Source organism: Bos grunniens, chromosome 11 (genome assembly GCF_055505025.1).
Source record: "Bos grunniens cultivar Pamir isolate PY7600 chromosome 11, Bosgru_T2T1.0, whole genome shotgun sequence".
NCBI lineage: Eukaryota > Metazoa > Chordata > Mammalia > Artiodactyla > Bovidae > Bos > Bos grunniens.
The window spans coordinates 63,891,488-63,916,274 of NC_141175.1; the positions used below are offsets into that span (position 1 = coordinate 63,891,488).

General features: G+C 36.0%; 1 protein-coding gene across 12 annotated transcripts in view; it reads right to left on the reverse strand.

The window, feature by feature from the left end:
• Window positions 1-24,787, reverse strand: part of SANBR (SANT and BTB domain regulator of CSR) — a 63,700-nt gene that overhangs the window by 17,980 nt on the left and 20,933 nt on the right. For all 12 annotated transcript variants that reach the window (XR_015136857.1, XR_015136856.1, XR_015136858.1 and 9 more), the window contains 10 exons: window positions 22,340-22,398; window positions 20,795-20,955; window positions 17,589-17,675; window positions 16,472-16,582; window positions 13,560-13,683; window positions 10,665-10,817; window positions 4,337-4,482; window positions 3,401-3,497; window positions 2,425-2,457; window positions 889-988 (listed from right to left, as the gene is read on the reverse strand). Coding sequence is in view for 9 of the 12 variants with exons in the window: in XM_086326759.1 (XP_086182885.1) it covers window positions 889-988; window positions 2,425-2,457; window positions 3,401-3,497; window positions 4,337-4,482; window positions 10,665-10,817; window positions 13,560-13,683; window positions 16,472-16,582; window positions 17,589-17,675; window positions 20,795-20,955; window positions 22,340-22,398 (1,071 nt within the window). In the remaining 3 variants the exon portion in view is untranslated. The remainder of the gene's footprint in view (window positions 1-888; window positions 989-2,424; window positions 2,458-3,400; window positions 3,498-4,336; window positions 4,483-10,664; window positions 10,818-13,559; window positions 13,684-16,471; window positions 16,583-17,588; window positions 17,676-20,794; window positions 20,956-22,339; window positions 22,399-24,787) is intronic.

The following is a 24,787-nucleotide window of genomic DNA, read 5'->3' on the forward strand; positions in this document are numbered from 1 at the left end:
AATGCAAATTATTTCTAATAGGAAAGATAACCCCAAAGACTATGGATTTGCTACCCTGTAGAACATTAATCAGTTTTGTATCTAATTTGCAATCTTTTTTTTAACATTCTTTTTTCAAATGCCTATAAATACCTGAGTCCTCAAATGCCTAACCCTAACCCTAACTTTTGGGAGAAGGCAATGGCACCCCACTCTAGTACTGTTGCCCGGAAAATCCCATGGATGGAGGAGCCTGGTAGGCTGCAGTCCATGGGGTCGCTAAGAGTCAGACACAACTGAGTGCACTTTCATTTTCCACTTTCATGCATTGGAGAAGGAAATGGCAACCCATTCCAGTGTTCTTGCCTGGAGAATCCCAGGGACGAAGGAGCCTGGTGGGTTGCCATCAATGGGGTCGCACAGAGTCGGACACGACTGAAGCAACTTGGCAGCAACCCTAACTTTTCTCTGCTAGTTCTCTGATTTTAACTCTAATGATTTAAAAAATTTTGATACAAGTTCATTTTACAGTTGTATAAAATAATGTTTTTTTAATTGTTAAAAAAAATCATACTTTGATGACTATTATCTAATGCTTCATTTGATTGGCATTTCAAATCATCTCAGGTATACTGATGTAGTCACACATTTTGAGAAACCCATTAAGTTATACCTGAAACGAAAACTCGGAGGATTATTTCTTAGTATACCACACTTTTTAAAAATAACTTTATGAGTGTTCTGTGTTAGTGTCAGGGTTAGAGAATCTTGATGAAGCCTCTATTATTTTTTCCACATTGTAACCTAGCATGTAGACTTATAAAGCCCCTTCCTCATCCCTTGCGTTAAATCCTTCAGGATATAGCCTCCTTATAAAAGTGAGATGAGTTTCAACTTAGAAATCCATACTCTGTTTCTTGGATACTTCTTCTTCATCTCCAACTTCATCTTCAGTGACCTCAGACCCAGTGGTATATTCTTCTTCTTCGGAAAATAATGACTGTTGTTTCTAAAATAAAAAGCAAAACATACCTTATTAAAATTTTATTTTGTCACATCACCAATGAATTCTTCCAAACACATTTATCTACTTATTCTGGATGAATGCGCCAAACAAAAACTGATAAAATGACCACTGCCTAGCACATTTGGGAAATGGATCCAAGAATTTCTACATTTAAGACAGGATAACATTATAAGAAATATTTAGAAAATTTACTATTTTCATAGATTCTAGCAGAGTGATGGGCACATTATAGGTACTTAGTATTTGCTGAACTGCAACCCTATTTCTCAACTGAAAATATTTTCCTTGATTATTAAAATTAAGTTAAAATACAATAATTGTCAATATTAATGTAGTCTCATAAACAAGCAATGGGGAGAGAAATGGCAACCCACTCCAGTGTTCTTGCCTGGGAAATCCCATGGACAGAGGAGCCTGGTGGGCTACAGTCCCTGAGGTTGAAAAAGAGTCAGACATGACTTAGCAACTAAACAACAAATAAGTACATGTGCACACTCTCTGGGTGAATGTGGTCTTGGATTAAACATATCCACATCAGTTTCATGCATCCAGCCACCCTCCTATTATCACTGATACCAATTTCTATTCCATTCTTATGAATACTGGTGGTAGATGGCATAGTAATGGCAAACAGGCAAGAAAAAACAGTAAGTCAATCAACCATCCAAATAAATGGAACTTAATTGATTTGTTGTTTTGTTCAATATTCTAAATGTGACTTGCAAGTGACTTTTCAAAAAACTCCTTTAAGAAAACTTATGGGTTATGCAGCCAGATAATGGAGTATATGTCTGTTTTACAAGTCCATGGAATTATTCAGGCCAGAATACTGGAGTGGATAGCCTTTCCCTTCTCCAGGGGATCTTCCCAACCCAGGGATCAAACCCAGATCTCCCGCCCTGCAAGCGGATTCTTTACCAGCTAAGCCACAAGGGAAGCCCAAAAATACTGGAGTGGGTAGCCTATCCGTTCTCCCCAACCCAGGAATCAAACTGGGGTCTCCTGCATTGCAGGTGTATTCTTTACCAACTGAGCGATGAGGGAAGCCAACGATATTTTTAGTAAATGTGAAATTATAGATGCTGAAAAGGATGCTATACATTTAACTAACACCTATAAAATAAGGGTTTTCTACAAAGCTCAGTTGGTAAAGAATCTGCCTGCAATGCAGGAGACCTGGATTTGATCCCTGGGTTGGGAAGATCCTCTGGAGAAGGGAAAGGCTATCCTCTCCAGTATTCTGGCCTAGAGAATTCCATGGACTGTATAGTCCATGGAGTCACAAAGAGTCAGACATGACTGAGCGACTTTTACTTCACTCGCTTCACTATAAAATAAGATACTTATAAGATTCTATTAAACTAAACTTTGATGTAGGGAAAAAGATTTATGAAAGTGAAATGTAGTTGCTCACTTACCAGCTGCAGAGTCCAGTTTTTCAGTGATAAGAACTATAAAAAAAGCCAAATAAGAGATTAATACTTAAGATTGCAGCTCCTTATTTTCATGTGGATATCGTAGAAGAGTTAGAGAAAGTTACAAGTATGGCTCCCTTCTAGGGTGAAATATCTCATCTAAAAATGATATAGTACAATTTTTTATATTCCCTGTATAGAGAAAGATGTGTATGTCTACAAAAAAAGAAAAAAAAATCAACATTTCCTAATTTCTAAAGAACAAATAAATCACATACAGAGATAACATAATGTTATTTTGTTAATTATTTCACTTTTTAATGTTTACATTTTATATTAAATTAAGGAGCCATATATATATGGATATTCAAGAAATTTAATTTGTTATTTTATATACAATTTATAAATAAATGTCAATAATTAAACACTAATAGTGATCTGAAGCTTATAGAACATTTTACATGGAATATTTTACTTTCTTAGGTAAATGCTACTTCAACTAACACAAAGACAGGACATTCTCAGGTAAAGAGAGACTCCCTGGCTGTTAGTCACAGGAATCAAATGCATCAAAGCTTTTCAATCACCTTAAAAACATCTCAGTTTTGAAACCTTGGAAAAACTAAATGCATTACTGAATACAATTTTAAAAAAGAGAATTTTACACCAAAAAAGTTTATAGGACTAAGAGGGGATAAAATACCCCATTCATACGATCTTTATTCTGCAAATTACTATTTGTCCATAATAAACCCTGAAGACTATATTTTCCCCCCAAATTTGATTATTAATTCTTTGAGGGCAAGGAAAATATCAGCCTTATAGTCCTGTTAATTCAGCATAACACTTTGTTATGATAGTCAGTAAATGTCTATTAATGAAAATTGCAGTATTAATTTAAACCGATCATATTTCTGTCAAAGATTAAATATCATCAGTTGTTTTTATAAATAAAGAATAAATGAAACAAGCTACTTACAGCATTAAGCTCCCCACTCTTGGGGCCCCATGGTGTATTTGGCTCCAGTAAAACATCACAGTCTAGACCCTTTTCATCGCAGGGACCACCAGAATCACTTTAAAGAAAAAGACATTTTAGAAAGAAGTGTCTAATTTCTTAAGCTCTTTCTTTTTTTTGCCTGCATCGTACCCAGTAATGAAAACGCAGAGTCCTAACCATAGGACAACCAGGGAATGCCCCAATTTCTTAAGAATTTAAATGCAAACAATACTGCTTTAACTGCAAATGTTCTATAAACTGTTTTTCAGAAATATAGTTTTTAAGTATAAGGTGTGCCATTCAACATTTACATTTCTTAATGCATCTCGTGATTCCCCCAGCAGAAGTCGCCCCATATGGGGGGAGCACCACTTACACTCAAGCATCATACCGGCCAGGTGGTAAAACAGGCTACAATAGTGGATACTACTTTGAGAACAGCTTTTGTTAGAGGGTCCTCCTACCCCCAACCTGATAGTCCACTGCAACTGCAGAATGATGGAAGTGACTGCATTAATTACTAAATCTAAGAAGTTCAAATCCATGCAAAGATAACTTGTTGCAACCATCAATTTTTTTCTAGTTCAATCAGTCAAGCTAAGATGGTCTCAAGTAACTTAGGAACACTTTTTAAAACCCTCAAAAACTGGATTGTGGGCTTCATCTTTTCAGTCACCAGGAACTCCTATTATTAGTTTCTCTTCCCCTTGGACTTCCAATATTTTTTCCCCCTATCAAATAAATACATGCTTGCTCTTATTGTAAGCTAACACAATTTCAATTAGGCTTTCTGAAATAACACAAACTACTTAAGGACTACCCATTACTGATTTGGGGAAGCACTAGGGGTAGAAGATTCTAGGATGGGAACCACTGAATGAATAAAGCTACAGTACAGGGTTTCCCTCACCTCACCTAATTGTATCTCTAGCAAAAGGCACAAGGATGACATCTTTGTGTTTGTGCAGATCATCCAGTATTTTGGCAGTTGGACAGGACAGCAAATCTTCACCTTCACCTTGATCACGAAGAGTAACCATATGGTCCTTTACTTTACAACCCTGTTGTGTAAAAGACTAAATCTGAGAGGCTGGTTCATTATAGAAACATTCCTTTAAAGATGATGGTTTCTGTTCTTTTTTGCTCTGTCACACCATCCCATGAACGAGTTTACAACTTTTTCTTAAGAAAAAATATTACTTATACAGAAAAAAGCATGAAACATAAATGCATACCTTAACTAATATCCATTTAACACAATCCACACTAAAAAACAGAATACTGCCAATACTCCAGGATTCCCACAGGGCCACTCCCAACCAAAATCACCTCCTATTTCTCAAAGGATAACCTCTATCTCAAGTTTTTTGGTACTTCCTTCCTTACTTTTATCCTTTTACCACTTAAGGATACATCTCTAAACACTACAGTTTAGTTTTGTCTCATTTGTTTTAATGCTATGTTTTTGTGATTCAACCATGTTACTGCATGTAACTATTAATATATGCACAGTATTTCTCTATATGAATAATTATCATTTGCTTATCTATTCCATAGTTGGTGGGTGGCTTGTTTCCAGTTTGGAACTATCCTTAGTAGTAGTATTATGAACATTCTTCAACATGCTTCCTGATACACAAGTGCTCATGTGCACCAAATTAAATGACTAACAGCAGTGTATGAAAGTGCTCATTACTCTATGTTCTTGGTAACACTTGGTAATTGTAGTTATTCTGGTGAGCATGTAGTGGTATTTGACTGTGGTTTTAATCTGCATTTCCCCAATTAAAAATGAGGTTGAGATCCTTTCAATGTTTAGTGGACAATGAAGAACTTCCTTGTGTGAAGTTCTTATTGTCTTTTTCTATTAATTTGTACAAGTTTTAAAAAATCTTAATATGAGCCTTTTACAGCTACATGTTGCTAATATCTGGTCCCACCTGTGAGCTTGTCTCCTCAGTTTATTATTTAATGCAGCTAATGTACTTGAATTTAAAATTTCTTCCTTTGTGGTATTATCTTTTAATAGCTTTATCAGCTTTGCCTCATATATAGGCTTTTAAAAAATATTTATTTATTTACTTAAGGCTGCATTGGGTCTTCATGGCTGCGAGTGGGCTTTCTCTAGCCGCAGCAAGCAGGAACTACTCTCTAGCTGCGGTGCGTGGGCTTCTCATTAAGGTGGCTTCTCTAGTTGCAGAACATGGACTCTAGGGCACAGGTTCAGTAGTTGCGGCACATGGGCTTAGCTGCCCGGTGGCATGTGACATGTTCCCAGACCAGGGATCAACCAGGGATTGAACCTGTGTCACTGGCTTTGGCAGGTGGATTCTCAACCACTGGACTACCAGGTAAGTTCCACATACAGACTTTTGGGGGACTAGTTTGGACCATTTTTCCCCCATTTTGATGTCCCAATGTTCCAGTACCTCTTCCTGGGAAGTCTATCCTGTGCCCACTGCTCTGTAATGTCACCTCTGTCACAGTCAAGTATCCAGGTAGCTTCAAGTACAGAATTCCCCAGTATCTCTGGGGAAACGGTTCTAGGAGTCCCATATATACAAAAATCCATGGATTTAACCAATTGCATATTATATATATAGTACAGTACATATTTATTTTTAAAAATCCAGGTTTAAGTGGACCCACATAGTTCAAATCAGTGTTTTCCAAAGTTCAAGTGTATTTCATTCTCTTGTATTGGTCCATCTGTTTAATCTTCATCAATGTCACCCTGTCATAATCACCAAGACTTACAATAAATTTTGATATTGGGTCGGCCAAAAAGTTCTTTCCGATCCCTAAGGTGTTATGGAAAAACCTGCTAAGTCATTTTGGCCAACCCAGTACTTCTACCTTTGTGTTCTTTGAGAGTCTCTTACCTGTTCTTGGCCTTTAGTATTTCCATAAATATTTTAGAATCAGCTTAGCAACATTCCTGATTTAAAAAACCTGTTAGGATGTTTATTGAGATCACATGGATCATAGGTCAGATTGGGGAACATTAATTTATTTAGGCTGTGCTGGGTTTTCATAGCAGTGTGTGGAAACACCCCATATGAGGGTTTCTCCAGTTGTGGAGCACAGGCTTTTGAGTGTGAGAGTTCTCTAGCTGAGACACACAGGCTCAGATGACCTGTGGCATAATGGATCTTAGTTCCTTGACCAGGGATCAAACCTCTGTCACTTGCATTGAAGGGTGGATTCTTAATCACCAGATGTCCAGCAAAGTTCCACATCAGTGGATTTTGAGATAGCAGAATAGGAAAAGTTCCTTGATTTTGATTCCCATTGCAACTAGCCTTTAAGAAAGACTACCCACAAATTCAATGTAGAAACAGATCTGGGAATCTAGCTGTTTTCTCTTAATTCAGACATTGAAGAGAGTTATAAAAAATGTCAGTGTTATTTTCACTTATTTTTTTGCTTTGGAAAATATAGTTATTTTTCATAAAAATATGCTAACATGTAATGAGCTTATTATTCTTTTTCAATGAATTAAAATTAACCTTTTCTGTTTTAATTTCCAATGGTAAATAGAGATAGATATAACCCACAGAAATAAAGCTCTCTAGGAATCTCAGCTTTTAAGATTTTTTTAGAGATCTTGAGTGCAAAAGTTTGAGAACCAATGTTCTAAATGATAGGAAGAATAATTACTAAGTAATCTTTCTGGGGCACTGACGTGTATAGGAAATCACATCGGTGGTTTAATAAAGTCTTTCTGTACATTAGAATTGCAATAAATAGTAAATAAATCTTTAATGATAGTATAAAAGTCTTCTGAGGAAGTTCATAATTTAATACATTTTTGTGATCAAATAAATAGAAAAAGTTTCTGATGGTTCTTAAAATTACAGAATTGCTAAGTCAAAATTTTCAACCAGTCAGAGCCCAATATGCCAGACTATAGAGATATACGTGTGAAATAAAAATCAAAATATGTAGAAAGGAACGGAGAAGGCGATGGCACCCTACTCCAGTACTCTTGCCTGGAAAATCCCATGGACGGAGGAGCCTGGTAGGCTGCAGTCCATAGGGTCTCAAAGAGTAGGACATGACTGAGCGACTTCACTTTCACTTTTCACTTTCATGCACTGGAGAAGGAAATGGCAACCCACTCCAGTGTTCTTGCCTGGAGAATCCCAGGGATGGGGGAGCCTGGTGGGCTGCCGTCTATGGGGTTGCACAGAGTCGGACACGACTGAAGTGACTTAGCTGCAACACAGCAGCAGAAAGGAAAAAAACACTGTTTGATCCAGCATGTTTATGAATATAGTAAAGGTTAAAAAAAAAAAAAAAGCAAAACTAGTCAATCTGTAATCTTGGACCTTAAATCAGTGGCTATAAATATAACCTTCATAAAAGCAATCTTTATTCTAATCAAGAAAACTACCAAAATGTTTAATTAAATTGCTAATAATCCAGGCCTTGGATCTTCACTGGAGTGAATCATATTATAGCTTCCTGAGGAAATTATTCACCAGCTCCTTCCTCCCTTTGCCATTTCTCTTTGAGAACCTTTAATCTTAAGGAAAGACTGCGAGTACTTATTTCAATAATTGTGTACATAGTCCTTTATTTAGGGGGATTGTCTTAGAAAATGGTAAAAACCACAGTTTTCTTTTCCTTAAACATAACTCATAGGAGATGACTGTTCAGTTCAGTTACTCAGTCGCATCCAACTCTTTGTGACTCCATGGACTGTAGTTTGCCAGGCATTCCTGTCCATCATCGACTCCCGGAGCTTGCTCAACTCATGTACATCGAGTTGGTGATGCCATCCAACCATCTTATCCTCTGTCATCCCCTTCTTCTCCTGCCTTCAATCTTTCCCAGCATCAGGGTCTTTTCCAATGAGTCAGTTCTTCGCATCAAGTGGCCAAAGTACTGGAGGTTGAGCTTCAGCATCAGTCCTTTCAGTGAACATTCAGTCAGGACTGATTTCTTTCAGAATTGACTGGCTGGATCTCCTTGTAGTCCAAGGGAGTCTTCTTCAACACAATTCAAAAGCATCAATTTTTTGGCACTCAGCTTTCTTTATAGTCCAAATCTCACATCCATACATGTACTGGAAAAACTAAAGCCTTGACTAGACAGACCTTTGTTGGCAAAGTAATGTCTTTGCTTTTTAATATGCTGTGTAGGTTGGTCATAGCTTTCCTTCCAAGGAGCACGTGTCTTTTAATTTCATGGCTGCAGTCACCATCAGCAGTGATTTTGGAGCCCCCCAAAATAAAGTCTGTCACTGTTTCCACTGTTTATCCATCTATTTGCCATGAAGTAATGGGACTGGATGTCATGATCTTCGTTTTCTGAATGTTGAGTTTTAGCCAGCTTTTTCACTCTCCTCTTTCACTTTCATCAACAGGCTTTTTAGTTCTTCTTCACTTTCTGCCATGAGGGTGGTGTCATCTGCATATCTGAGGTTATTGATAATTCTCCCGGCAATCTTGATTCCAGCTTGTGCTTCTTCCAGTCCAGCGTTTCTCATGATGTACTCTGCATATAAATTAAATAAGCAGGGTGACCATATACAGCCTTGACATACTCCTTTCCCAATCTGGCACTAGTCTGTTGTTCCAAGTCCGCTTCTAACTGTTGCTTCCTGACCTGCATACAGATTTCTCAGGAGGCAGGTCAGATGGTCTGGTATTCCCAACTCTTTAAGAATTTTCCAGAGTTTATTGTGATCCACACAGTCAAAGGCTTTAGCATAATCAATAAAGTAGATGTTTTTCTGGAACTCTCTTGCTTTTTTGATGATCCAACAGATGTTGGCAATTTGACCTCTGGTTCCTCTGCCTTTTCTAAATCCAGCTTGAACATCTGGGAGTTCACGGTTCATGTACTGTTGAAGCCTGGCTTGGAAAATTTTTAGCAGTACTTTGCTAGTGTGTGAGATGAGTGCAATTGTGTGGTAGTTTGAACGTTCTTTGGCATTGCCTTTCTTTGGGTTTGGCATGAAAACGGACCTTTTCCAGTCCTGTGGCCACTGCTGAGTTTCCCAAATTTGTTGGCATATTGAGTGCAGCCCTTTCATAGCACCATCCTTTAGGATTTGAAATAGCTCAGCTGGAATTCCATTACCTCCACTAGCTTTGTTCATAGTGAAGCTTCCTAAGACCCACTTGACTTCGCATTCCAGGACGTCTGGCTCTAGATGAGTGATCACACCACCACCATGGTTAAAGGGTCATGAAGATGTGTTTTTAATAGTTCTTCTGTGTATTCTTGTCACCTCTTCTTAATATCTTCTGCTTTTCTTAGTTTCCCACAGTCAGTCTCTCCCATCAGAAAGCTTCCACAAGCCTCTTGTCTTTATCTGTCAGATGGCAGACAGAATGAAAACCACAATCACAGAAAACTAATCAAACTGCATGGACCACAGCCTTGTTTAATTCAATGAAACTATGAGCTGTGCCGTGTAGGGCCACCCAAGATGGACGGGTCACGGTGGAGAGTTCTGACAAAACATGGTCCACTGGAAAAGGGAATGGCAAACCACTTCAGTATTCTTGCCTCGAGAACCCCACGAACAGTATGAAAAGGCAAAAAGCTATGACACTGAAAGATGTACTCCCCAGGTTGGCCAGTGCCCAGTATGCTACTGGAAAAAAGTGGAAAAATAACTCCAGGAAGAATTAAGAGATGGAGCCAAAGTGAAAACAACACCCAGGTGTGTATGTGACTGGTGATGGAAGTAAAGTCCAAAGAACAATATTACATGGGGAGATGACTGAGGTTTATGAAAATGATAGCATAAGCCAGTATCACCCTCCCCCAGGCCCATTTTATGCTCACCTACACCTGTTGGTTTCAATGATCACTCATTTACAAGAAGACTTACAAATCATTATCTCTAGCCTAACCCCTACACAGTCTACACAGCAGTTTATACAGAATTATCACCTAGGTACACTGTTAAGTGAAAAAGGCAAATTACAGAATAAGATGAACAGTCTGATTCTATTTCCAATGTGAAAAACATTTAGTTTGTGTCTAAAATGTATAAAACAAAGTCTTAAGGGAAGTTGTGAACAGTGGTTATCTTTAAGAAGAGAAGTAGAATGAGGGAGTGGTATGAAATGAGATTTCTACTTTTTACTACACTTCCCTGTGTAGTTAAATCTTTTCTACATGAATGTATATTTACATTTTAAAAACAATAAAAGAGGAAAATATTTAAATACAAAATGTTAATAAGTACTGTAATTACCAAACAGCAACCTTCAAAATCTACCTTTGTAAGCTGAGTGGGGTCAAATCGAAGAACCTTTTGGTTACAGCAGGGATAAATTCCAGTGCCAACAGTAGTCAGCGAACTTCCTGCAGTAGGATAAATCACTGTCTCTGAGTGGTACTGACAGTGTGAAAACTCTATGCACAGAAACGTCTGAAAAAAAGAAATACACAAAAGCAAGTACTATTCCCACAGTGAAATTATACATCTCAAAAATACTCAAGACCACATACTGTATGTTCCATCACATAAAATATACAGAAAAGGCACATCTCTAGAGCTAGAACGCAGATGTGTGGATGCCTGGGGTTAAAAGTAAGACTAGGTTGGGGAGTGGATGCAAATGGATGCAAGGGATCTTTTGGGGGTGATGGAAATGTACTAAAGTTGGATGGTGGTGATGGCCGCACAATTCCAAATTTATTTAAGATCAGTAAATTGTACACTTAAAATGAATGAATTTTATGGCATGTAATAATACCTCAACAAAGCTATTAAAAAGCAAAATCAAAAACGTTATTTGAATTTCAGAGGAGTTAAATTGATCTTGATGTATATCTAATTTTATAATTAGCCAATCACAAAAGAGGTTTTCCAATGGAAAAAATTAAATAAAATTTTGCCTCCCTTATTCTTGGACATATTTTTTAAGGTAAATGCTTAATATCACTCTATCTATGATAAACATGGAGTAACTGAATCACTCGTGAAAAACTTACTGATGTTTAATTATAAGACTAATACATTTGTAAGTTGGTAAAATAAAGAAAATAAAATGAACAATTTTAAGCACTGATCTTGAACACAAAAGATAGTCTGTAATTCAGAATTCTTAGCAGTTAGTTCCAATTATGATTTTCAAATAATAGCTTTCAATTAAAATTTTTTGAGTCTGGTAAAAGCTATAAGGTGCATACTCATACAAAGTATTTGCATACAAACTTTTATGAGTTTATAAACTCTCTGTAATAAATATTAAATATTATAAATCAATATTCAATTTGCTTTGAAGGGGAAAAAAATCCTTCAAATTTTCTGCAGTCTGACATGCTAAACATATCAGGTTTTAGGAGCCTGATATCTTTGATTATAAGTGACACTCCATTGTGGAGAGGACAACTATATACCTATTAAGTAGGAAAAAAAAAAACCACCCAAACCAACCTGACAATATCAAGTGTTAGAAAAGATATGGGGCAATTGGAACTCCTATACGTAGCTGCTGCTGCTGCTGCTGCTGCTAAGTTGCTTCAGTCATGTCCGACTCTGTGTGACCCCATAGACGGCAGCCCACCAGCCTACCCCATCCCTGGGATTCTCCAGGCAAGAACACTGGAGTGGGTTGCCATTTCCTTCTCCAATGCATGAAAGTGAAAGCTGAAAGTGAAGTCACTCAGTCCTGTCTGACTCTTAGCAACCCCATGGACTGCAGCCCACCAGGCCCCTCTGTCCATGGGATTTTCCAGGCAAGAGTACTGGAGTGGGGTGCTATTGCCTTCTCTGCCTATACATAGCTGGAAAGGATAAAAAGTGGTTCAGGGACTTTGGGAAACTGTTAGGCATGGTATAAATGTTAAGTTTACATTTACCATACAACCCAACAATCCTATTTCTAGGTAAATACTCAAGAGAAACATATTCACATGAAAGCCTGTATGGGAATGTTTATAGATGCTTTCTTCATAATGGCCCCAAACTAGAACCACCTGCAGTCCTCCACTGGTAAGTGGATAAACATACTGTAGTATATTCCTCTGATGAGCTACTACCTAAGGCTAAAAAGGAACAAATGGGCAGATACAACAATGTGAATAAATTTCAAATACATTATGCTACATAAAATAGACTCAAAAAGCTAAATACTGTATGATTCTATTTATATGACATTCTGGAAAAGTCAAAATTACAGAGACAGTAAACAGATCAGAGGCTGAGATGGGACAAGAACTGACTAAAACCAGCCACAAGGGAATTTTTAAGGATGACAGAAGTAGTCTATGCTTTGATTGTGGTGGTAGCTATACAACTGTATGAGTTTGTCAAACCTCACAAAAAGGATACATTTTACTGTATGTAAATTATACTTCAATAAATCAAGCTTTTAAAAACTGGGAGGACATACAGAGTCACTGGGAAGAAACAGTTTGAAAAAAATGTCACTCTGATGGTTGTAATAAGCTGCTCTCTGTGCTGCCTTACTCTATTGAAAATGAGTACCCAAGTGAGGGGGCGGGGAGACCTACAGGATTCATAAAATATTTTATGCAGAACACTCTGAATTTATACATAAGACTAATTAGGAATGATTGTGACCAATAAAGATCTAATTATTTTATAAAAGGATTTATTATAAATACCTTCAAATTGCAAGTTTTCTTGTGCTTTTAAGCCTTCATTTAGAAGAAGTGGACAAAACATTTTTGGTACCATGATTATTAATAACAATGTTATTAATATCAATATAATATAATATAATATTAATATTAATAGGGCACATCTCAGTAGCATCCTATCTGCAAAGGTGTTTCTGAATTTCTAAAGAAACTTATGGGCTAACAGAGAAACAGTTCGGCTGGAAATAAATAAAAGGCAACAAGAATCCTGTATCTTTTTTCTATTGAAAAAAATGAATTCTATCACTTAAAAACCTGTTGGCTTTATAAAAATTCATCAAGTCATTGATTGTTTCAGCAATGGAAATAAAAAAGAGGAAGATCACAGTAAGAGAAATGAGGTCAGATGCAAGCAATGTTTAATAGCACCATTGTTTCTGCCACTAGTTTCTTAAAAAGATGTCAGATATTGTACAAACACATCCTAACTAATTAAATAGCATATGTCAAAAGAGCCTGCTCTCAGTGGTTACAAAACAGGATATTAAAAAAAAAAACTCACCTGATAACATCTTGAACAAGTTAGCCAGTTGACTGTTCCCCACAAGCGCCAATATACATCTCTCCAAGATTTTAATTCTTCAAAAAGACTATTCAAATACTCATGAACATCCCAAGTCTTATCTCTAGGGAAAAGAGCCTCAGTTGTTATATTATTTCACAAGTAAGCAATAGAAACAATTTGTTTTAAACCAATATTTTTAAATTTGTGGCTTATTTTCAAGAACACTCCCCAAACGATGGCTACGGAAGGGACTACACTGAATGCTAGATAAAATTTCATTTGGGAATTTTATTCTGTTTTTACCTGTGGACAACAGAAAAAAGTGTCACAGACTGAATGCCAAATTATTTTACTACTCAAGATAAAGGGTTATAAATTAAATATAATTTAAGGACTTCCCCAGAGGTCCAGTGGTTAAGAATCTATCTGCCAATGCAGGCAACACGGTTTGATCCATCGTCCAGGAAGATCCCACATGCCACAGAATAACTAAGCCCATGCACCACGATTACTGAGCCCATGGTCTAGACCTGCGAGCTGCAGCTACTAAGCCTGTGTGCCATAATAATTGAAGCCTGCCTGTCCAAGAACCCACACGCTGCTACAACTGGGCCCACGTGCTACAATTACTGAAGCCCCTGTGCCTAGAGCCTGTGCTCTGCAACGAGAGAAGCCACTGCCGTGAGAAGCCGACACACCACAGCCAAGAGGACCCCTGCCCTCCACAACTAGAAAAAGCCTGTGCAAAGCAACAAAGACCCAGCACAGAGGTATGGAGTTTCTTTTAAAAATAAATACAGTTTAAGCAGGCTAACAGTTTGGACTTAAGCATATGACACTAAATGGAACATATTTAATTGTACATATCATAAATTATTGGTAATTTTAAACACTCCATTAATGTATTAGTTCTGTACATTATTTTCAAAATTATTTTCTAGTAATGGAGTAATAAAGTAATATACAATCAGGTCTCAATAATATACATTTTTAAGTTCAATGATATAAATTTAAATAAGCAGACAAGACTTAAAACTCCATTTGCAATGGTTACATGTAACAAGTTCCTATGCTTCTCTAAGTCCCTAATGTTTTTGAATTTTTGTTATTTTTGTCTTTAGTTCAAGATACAACAAAACACCATTATGTTATTACAAACTACATCTGTTTTAAGTTATTTAAAGACATTAAAAAAATGTCATTAACAGCTAACCTGCAGGAAAAATACTTTTAATAAAACAACAAAACAGATGTCAAATTTAGTATGTTTTTTCATACAGCAATATTAAGTTATTGCTGTCAAAATGGAAATAATTTTCAAAAGGTGATTCAAGTCTCAAGATAAAGAAGTATAAAATCCCAAGTGCTTATATTCCCTTTATTATATGAAGAGAAAAATGAAACATTTTAATGTTGACTGTGCTATTAATACTAGAGTCAAATGTCATATTTTTCTCTAGATTTGTTTTAATGTTTACAATATGAAATTAACAGTTGTACAGTTTTTCCTTTAATAAAAGTACTGCACATTTTTAATATAGGAAGAAAAGCAAAAAGCAAATGAAAATCATCCATAATACTATCATTCAAAGGTAACACCACAGTTAATATTTAATGAACATGTTTCTGGTTTTTTTTTTTTTTTAATAGTTTATTTATTTATTTGGCTGTGCTGGGTCTTCCTTGCTGCATAGGCTTTTTCTCTAGTTGTGGCGAGCAGGGGGGTTACTCTCCAGTTGCGGTGCATGGGCTTCTCACTGTGGTGGGCCCTCTTCTTGCAGAGCACAGACTTTGGGCTTCAGTAGTTGTGGCCCATAGGTTTAGTTGTTCCACGGCCGGTGGGATCTTCCCAGACCAGGTATCGAATCTGTGTCTCCTGCATGGCAGGCAGATTCTTTACCACTGAGCCACCAGGGAAGACCCTTGAGTTTTGTTTTATAACCTGGGTTTTTTTCTTATTTAATTTACTATCAATTCTCTATGCAACTATACATTCTTTTGGGCTTCCCTGGTGGCTCAGATGATAAAGAATCTGCCTGTCATACAGGAGACCTGGGTTCGATCCCAGGGTCGGGAAGATCCTCTGGAGAAGGAAATGGCTACCCACTCCAGTATTCTTGCCTGGAGAATTCCATGGACAGAGAAGCCTGGTGGGCTACAGTCCATGGGGTTGCAAAGAGTTGGACATGACTGAGCAACTAACACACACTACATATTCTTTTACATTCTCAAAGACTGAACATTCAGAAGCAATTAAATGTGTTTTATACAAATACAAAATATGTTTTGTGTTTTATACAAATACACATATTTTAGTTCATTTAATCATTTGAGTGTTGTTTTTTATTGATATACAGCAATCAATGTCCTTACTAAGTGCTTTCATAAATCCACATTACCTCTCTGAATAAATCACTAGCAGTAGGATACTGTCAGAGAACACACATATATATTTTAAAGTTTTTGTTTTCCTGAGACATTATTCCTATTTATAACCCTTTCCACCTACTCCCCAACTCAGGATGAGAACTAGTTTTGAACTTAAGGAGAATGAAAAAGAACTATGCATTAATATAATACTGAAGAAGTATGAAGACTAAATATAGAAAATCCAATTTTAAAGACAATTTGCCTCACTCTAAAATTCATCTGAAAACAAATCTGGTTCTCTTGTCAAATTCAATATAACACTTGAAATCTAGCAGTGAAAAATCATTTTAATGGCACTGATCAGAATATCTTTCAAGATAAAATATACTTTTACAACTTTGTTTTGAAAGTACCATCTTTCTAAATCAGAGTTGGATCACATGAAGAAAAAATGTTTCCCATTCCTTTTAGAAGTAGTTTTGCTTTATAAATACACCATTAATTCACATTTAAGAATCTGTATTTTATTTTCACTACACCTTATATGAATGTATATAATATTTCCATGCTGATCCACATTGATTTTTCCAGGAATGCAAGGAATTCTTCTTTCTGTTTCTTTTGTTAAAAGTTTCTTACACAAACAGCATCTATAATAACACAAAGATACAATTAAAAAAATACCTTGATTAAAAAATGGCTAGAGGAAATGAACAGACATTTTTCCACAGAGGAAATATAGATGGCCAACACAGACATGAAAAGATGTTCAACACTGAATCCTCAAGGAAATGCAAATGAAGACCAAAATGAGATATCACCTCACACCTGTCAGAATGGACATCACTGAAAAGAACACAAATAACAAATGCTGGTGAGGATATGGAGAAAAGGAACACCTGTACACTGTTAGTGAGAATGTAAATGGATGCAGCCACTGCGGAAAACAGCATGAGGGCTCGCAAAAAAACAAAAACAGAACCACCATATGATCCAGCAATTTCACTCCTGGGTAGACATTAAAAAAAAAAACCTGATTTGAAAAGATACATACACCCCAATGTTAATAGATGCATTATTTACAACAGCCAAGATATGTAACAACCCAAGTGTCCATTAACAGAGGAATGGATAAAGAAGATGTGGTGAGTATACACACACACACACACACACACACACACACACACACAATGGAATACTACTTGACCATAAAACCGAAATTTTGTCATCGGCAGCAACATACATGGAGGGCATTACGCTAAATGAAATAAGTCAGACAAAGAAAGACAAGTGCTGTATGTCATTACTTACACATGGAATCTAAAAAATACAACAAACTAGTGAATATAACAAACAAGAAGCGGACTAATAGAGAACAAACTAGTGGTCATAAGTGGGGAAAGTGTAGGGAAGGGCAAAATAGGAGGAGGGGAGTGGGAAATACAAACTACTGGGTATAAGATAAGCTCAAGGATGTATTATGCAATGTGAGAAATATAGCCAGTATTTTGTAATAACTGTAAATGGAAAGTAACCTTTAAAATTGTATAAAAAAAACAACAAAGACAATACAAAAAACACTCAAGAAGAAAATTTCAAATGTACTAAAATTAAAGAATTTAGCTGCAATACATAGCATACTAAAGAAAAATATACCTGTATAATGTTGCTGCATTATTCCGAGAATCTGGATTCAAGTACTCAGGATCAAACAGTCTCTCAATCTTCTTACAAAAAAGTTTACTAGTAACAACAAATGACCAACAAATTAATTTTCTCTATCCACGATACCAAAATTACTTGATAGCGATGAAAATAAATGCTGACCTATTTGCACACGTAGAAAATAAGACTAATAAGTCCTTAGAGAGTCCTTCCGTGGGAATTTATAATACATTTTTTGCTGCTCTAAGTAAGTAAATCTACTAATGAGAATTGCTTAAGAATCAATTTTCACAAGAAAAATGAGACACGTGGATGTCTACCTCTCTTTCAGTTCTTTGTTAAGGAAAATTCCAGATTGAGGATTTGGGAAGTTTAACAATCCTGGGTCTACCAATAATTTCATACATGACCTTTGGCAACTTAAAATCTCTGAAACTTATTTTCTCCATCTAGAAAATGGGGCTACTAATTTCAAATGCATAAGATTTTAAAAGGGTTAAATGAGATAGTGTTTTTAAAGAGTGTCAGACATAATATTAAACATTCAATAAATGTTAATACTTTACTATTATGCATAATATAATAATCTGGACCTCCCAAGAGATGCTACTGGTAAAGAATTTGCCTGCCAATGCAAGAGATGTAAGAGATGCAGGCTTGATCCCTGGGTTGGGAAGATCCTCTGGAGGAGGGTATGGCAACACACTCCAGTATTCTTGCCTAGAGAATCCTATGGACAGAGGAGCCTGGTGGGCTACAATCAATGGTGTTGCAAAACGTCAGACATGACTAAAGTGACTTAGCACGCATATAACACAATAATGTTAGACATGAACTTAATTTTTCTGTAATCATTCAGAGCAAACATCTGGAAAAAAGTTGTTTAAATCCAATCAACCACATTTCAGTCCTCATCTTACTCTACATGGTAGCAGCATTACACATATTTGAACACTTAATTGCTTCCTCCTTTTTGAAACCCTCTTTCCTTTTGCCTTCCCTTTGACCCTCTGGCTCTTCCTTCTCAGGCTCCTTAACTGTCCTTTGTTGAATCTTCCAATTGTTGGGCAGTCTTTACACTATGCTCTTGTTAATAATTCGGAAATAAACAAAAATAGCATTTATAATAGCACCAAAAAATTCAAATGCCTGGGAATAAATTTCACTTAAAAAAAAGGAAAAATGACTCTATACTAAAAACTATAAAACACTGCTAAAATAAATAGAGTTATACCATGTTCATGAACAGAAAGACTCAATATTATTAAGATGTCTCTTCCGAAATCTACAGGTTCAATACTAACCCTCAAATTTGCAGGTGTGTGTGTGTGTGTGTGTATGTATATGAGAGAAAAAGAAAGAGAAAATGGGCAGGCTGATTATAAAATTCATGTGGAAAGGCAAAGGATATAAAATGACCAAGATAGCAATCTTGGAGAATGGCAAAGCTGGAGAATTTTAGATTGGTGGTGGTGGTTGTGGTTTAGTCACTAAGTCGTGTCCAACTCTTGCAACCCCATGGACTGTAGCCTGCCAGGCTCCTCTATCCATGGGATTCTCCAGTCAAGAATACTGGAGCAGGTTTCCATTTCTTTCTCCAGAATTTTAGATTACTAGATACCAAAAAAATATTAGAAAGCTACTGTAATTAAGACAGTGTCCTACTGATAAAAGTATAGACAAAGAAATCAACAGAACAAAATGGAGAATCCAGAAAGAGACCTCACATATAAAATCTCCTGATTTATAGTAAAGGTGTCATTGCAATTCGGTGGAGAACATGTGGTCTGGCTAGGAAATCTCATTCAGTTCTATGGCTTTAAACCTCATCTACTCATATTTTTATTTTAAGCCCTGAACTCTGACCTAAACTTCAGACTTAAATCTACCTGCCATCCTACCTGAATGTCCAAGAAGTATATTAAATATATTAAATAAATCTAAAAAAATAAAAATAAATAAATAAACCTAACAAGATCCAACGGAGAAGGCAATGGCACCCCACTCCAGTACTTTTGCCTGGAAAATCCCATGGACAGAGGAGCCTGGTGGGCTGCAGTCCATGCGGTCGCTGAGAGTCGGACACGACTGAGCGACTTCACTTTTACTCTTCACTTTCATGCATTGGAGAAGGAAATGGCAACCCACTCCAGTGTTCTTGCTTTGAGAATCCCAGGGACGGGGGAGCCTGGTGGGCTGCTGTCTCTGGGGTCGCACAGAGTCGGACACGACTGAAGCGACTTAGCAGCAGCAGCAGCAGCAACAAGATCCAAACACATCTTCTGATTCCCCTCACCCCAGTCACTGCTCTATTAATGACACTATCATTCACTTAGTTACTCAACCTTAAAACCTAGTAATTATCCTAAAATATTCTCTTTTCCTATATCATCACATTTGAAAATCTGTCAAATCTTTGTAATAACATACTCTGAATCCACCTACTTCCTTCCAGAACCCCTGCCTCTAACTCTAGTCCTAAGCTTTCCATCTCTCACTAGACCACTGCACTAGACTTCAAATAGGTCTTGCTTCTTATATCCTTATAGTCTTTTCTCCATACAGAATAGACTGATTTCTTAAAAACAAACCAGATCATGCCACTCCTCTGCTTCCATTCCACCTAGAATAAAGTAGACACTCCCTGTATGACCTAAACAGCTCCTAACGCTGTTGACCTCATCTCACACAACTCTTCCCCTTTATACTAAGGCCCTGTTTTGATAATTTTTAACATAATTCACCATCATAATCTGTTTATATACGCCTTATACAAAGTAACTAATTTAGTTACTATTTTTCACCTCAAGCCATCAGCTCAGAATACATTTTACTTCAGGCAGATACACTCAGTTTCTCGGTTGTGTCGGACTCTTTCTGACTCTGTGGACTGTCCCACCAGGTTTCTCTGCCTATGGAATTCTTCAGGCAAGAAGACTGGAGTGGGTTGTCAGTTCCTTCTCCAGGGGATCTTCCCAACCCAGGGATTGAACCCACAACTCCTACATCTCCTGCATTGGCAGGTGTATTCTTTACCACTGAGCCACCTGACAAGCCCCATATTTTAATTCATTTAAAATAAAATGGAAATAGATTTCCAAATATATTCTAAATATAGAATTTTTACTAAAATGAAATAAAAATAACATTATTTTCTAATAGGAACATTACCTTTAAAATTAAATTTTAAAAATTACCTCCTAAACTTATCTTTCTTGTCCTTTAAATCATCAACTTCATTGTGTGTAAACAGATCAGCTATACGTGTAAGAAGATTTGCATTAATACAGTTCATGTTGCATGGGGTAGCTACAATGGCATTCATATTTTTGTGGCAATACTGTATACACTGTTCAACCTAAACAAAAAAACACAGAAAATGTGTTGAAGATAGAAACAGAAAGGATAATGTCATATCAATACTTTTCAAAGATAAAGATTCATTAAAGGCTTAACCCATGTATTGCTAGGCAATAACTTAGCTCTGCCTGTTTGCGTCAAACTATACTGTTCCAAAGTGGTCTAGTAGGTCAAATTTATACAAACATAGCTAGAAAAAATTTCAAACTTCTTAGAATATTTTGAACAACAATGTAATGAACATCCTTCATGATTGTGGCAGATATAAATCTTAAGTAGACAAACTCAAGGGTACAGATATGTGACTTTCTATTACTAAACTTAGTGACAATTTTATGTCTCTATTTCTCTAACAAACAATTTCAGTCACTTTAGGGTTTTCTCAGCTCTGTTGTGCTTGCTTTCTGCCTTTGTTCAATGTCAGGTATATTTACTTTTCAAGGTAGATGGTGTTTTGGGGAAAAACAGCACTGGTTAATTATGTATTCTTCTAAATATTTTGCTATGATATAAAAATCGTGCTTTAGGTCTTAGATTACAAAAATCAAAACTCAGAGACTCTTTTAGTCTCTCTTTTTTCCTTATAACCCTCCCCTGAAGCAATTAATACCAACAACAGAAGAGGGAGGGACTAAGGAGTACAAAAATACAATAAAACCTCAAACAAATAAATGAACTTCACATCTGTTAACACAGTAAAGGAATATTTTGCTCTGTGTAGTTTTACCAGAGGTGAAAAGCAAATATTCATTTAAAACTACAAAAAATATAAAAAAACATTTAAATGATAAAGAAATTTATTAAATAAAAGGAAAAAGAAGAAAAATATATTCAGTGTTAAGAGTCTGATATGGATATATTGTGTTTTTATGTTTCATCAACTATTTTTAACAACAGACATAAGCATGTGGTTTACACATACAAAATTACATCTTTTAGCAGTTGGGCATTCATTTCTTAGTTTGCTTAACTATAAATGAAAGACACAAATGAGCAGTACAAGTTTAAACCAATTATTTAAATAGTAAAACAAATATATTCCAATTAATTTTCTTTTAATTTGGTTTTATGGCCAAATCCCTTTTGGGGCAAAATTAATGCTGTTTAGTTTCATCTGATGCAACAGCTAACTCCTCCCCCGAGGATAAGTTGCTAGCTTTATAGGCATCCTGCGCAAATGACACACAGTAGCCTTAAGCCTTTCCCAATACAACAAAGTACCTCCAAACACCAGCAGCTGATTCTAATGAATCACAGTCTTGAATCAACAACTACTTTAGGAAGATGTCTCCGAATTTTCTAGACACTTGAAAAAAACATCAAGTTATATGTTAAATCAAGCATAGGTGAATAGAAGAGTTGGATCTTTTGTTAATACTTACCAGTGAATCCATTTTCAAAAACTCTGAAGAAATAAGAATTGAAATGACGTTTCCTGGCTCTAAAAAAGAGAGAGAAAAAGTTAAATTCTCCTTTTGATTTTCATCTCAATCTCCTTAGAACAGGCTCCTTCTCACCTTAAAAGACGAGGTTACTTTAATAAGAACAATTTAATAAAATCTTACTACGGCTTATATGCAAGAAAGAAAATGCAAAGTTAAAATTTAGGGTATAGAGAAAACATAGCAAATTTGCCCTGGAATTAGATTTACATCGAGTAAAAAGACTCCAGCTAAAGATATGATATATACTAATTCCTCCTTAACTAAACCAGGGAAAAGGATAATTAAAATTGAGAATATAACTCATCACACAAAAATCACAATGAAGTTATTTCAAAAGTGGTTCAAATGCTTGTTATGAACAAATGCTTAATTTAAAAGATTCTTAAAGATAATAGAAAATTTACTACTGCAGAAATGAAAAAGGCAGACTTCAAAGGCACAACCAGGGAAAGGGGATGCTGGCTGATGCGATCTTTTCAGTAAACCTCAGTCATTTTCCATGAGTTATATTTAAGGAAAAAGAAACATTTTGATATTTACTGTTACAGTACTAAGACAGTCCTCCTAAATAAAGGACTATGTACACAATAAGTATAATAAGTAATTCCAATCTTTTCTTAAATAACAATTCTAGATGGAAGGTTCTCAAAAAGAAATGGTAAAGAGAGGAAGGAGTTGGTGAAAAATTTCAACTATAATATGACCCACTACAGTTAAGACCCAAGGTCTGGATTATTAGCGATGGAATTAAGCATTTTGCTAGTTTTCCTAGTTAAAGATTGCTTTTATAGAAGCTTAACACTTGTAGCCACTGATTTAAGGTCAAGATTACAGAATGACCAAGTTTGGGCCACTTTTTAACCTTTTGACTGGTTGAAAATTTTGATTTAGCAATTTTGTAATTTTAAGAACCATTAGAAACCTTTTCCCTTAATTTGGCCACAAAAAGGTATTAAATTATGAACTTCCTCAGAAGACTTTTATACTGTCAGTATAGATTTATTTACTAGTAAGAAATTAGAAATATTTTGATATTACTGTAAATTGTAATTCTAGTGCACAGAAATACTTATATTAAACCCCACCAGTGTGATTTCCTATACAAGTCAATGCCCAAAAAAGATTACTTAGTAATTACTCTTCTATCATCTAAAACATTGGTTCTCAAACTTTTGCTCTCAAGACCTCTTTTAAAAAAGAATCTTAAAAGCTGAGATTCCTAGAAAGCTTTTGTTTAACTGGGTTACATCTATCCATATTTACTATAGTGGAAAATAAAACAGAAAAAAATTAAAGTATTTATTATTCTTTTTCAATGAATTAATAAACTCATTACATATTAACATAATTTTATGAAAATAACTGTATTTTTCAAAAAAAATGAAAATAACACTGTTTGACATTTTCTATAAATCTCTTCAGTGTCTGACTTAAGGGCAGACAGTTTGATTCTCACATCTGTTTGCACACTGAATTTGTGGGTAGTCTTTCTTAAAGGTTAGTTGCAACGGGAATCAAAATCATACTAAGAGCATTTCCTATTCTGCTATCTCAAAATCGTCTGATTTACCTTGCAATGAGAATGGATCTTTAATCTATTCATTATTTTTTGTTAACATCATGCATTGATCATTTGAAAGACACTGGTTTACTGAGTTATGCAGATCTTCCAAATGTTGAAACATCTCATTATACATTATATTAAAAAGTCTTATTTGTTAATATTTAAAGAAAAGTCTTTAAATATAGAGCAACTATCAAGCACATGCAAGCAGATACAAGTTTCCCAAAACTCTTAATTCTTACTTGAAAGCATGAATTTTATCACTGGCAACAAATATTGTTAGTTATTTCCCTTTCAATGACTGGCTCACTTAATTCATTTTCAAAAAACTATCTGCCTTGGACATTCCCTGGTCCTAGTGGTTAGGATGCTGAGTTTCACTGCCGTGACCTGGGTTCAACTCCTGATTGGTGAACTGAGATCCTGCAAGTTGTGCAGTGCAGCCAAAAGAAAAATTAAAAAATAAAAAAGGAGGAAAGTATCTGCCAGATGCTTAAGTGAGGGTCTGTCAGCCATTCTTCCAAGTAAAAATGGTTTTGTAAGAAAGCAGCTAATTTAGCTTGCAACTCAGGCAACTGTACAAGTGCTTTTCCTTCAGACAACCATCATACTCCGGTGTGCAGCAAGACTGCACTTCCTGTGTCATCCCGTAGAATGTCAGAAGAATGTATAGTCAAGAGTCAAGAGTTAATATAATTAGTCATTTTTACTGCCTCATCAAGGATACTCCTAAGAGAAACTATTTTTGCCTTTTCTTTTTTTCCCGTTTTTACTATGAGCACATGGGCTGAAGAACACAGTGACCCCTCATACAATGTGAT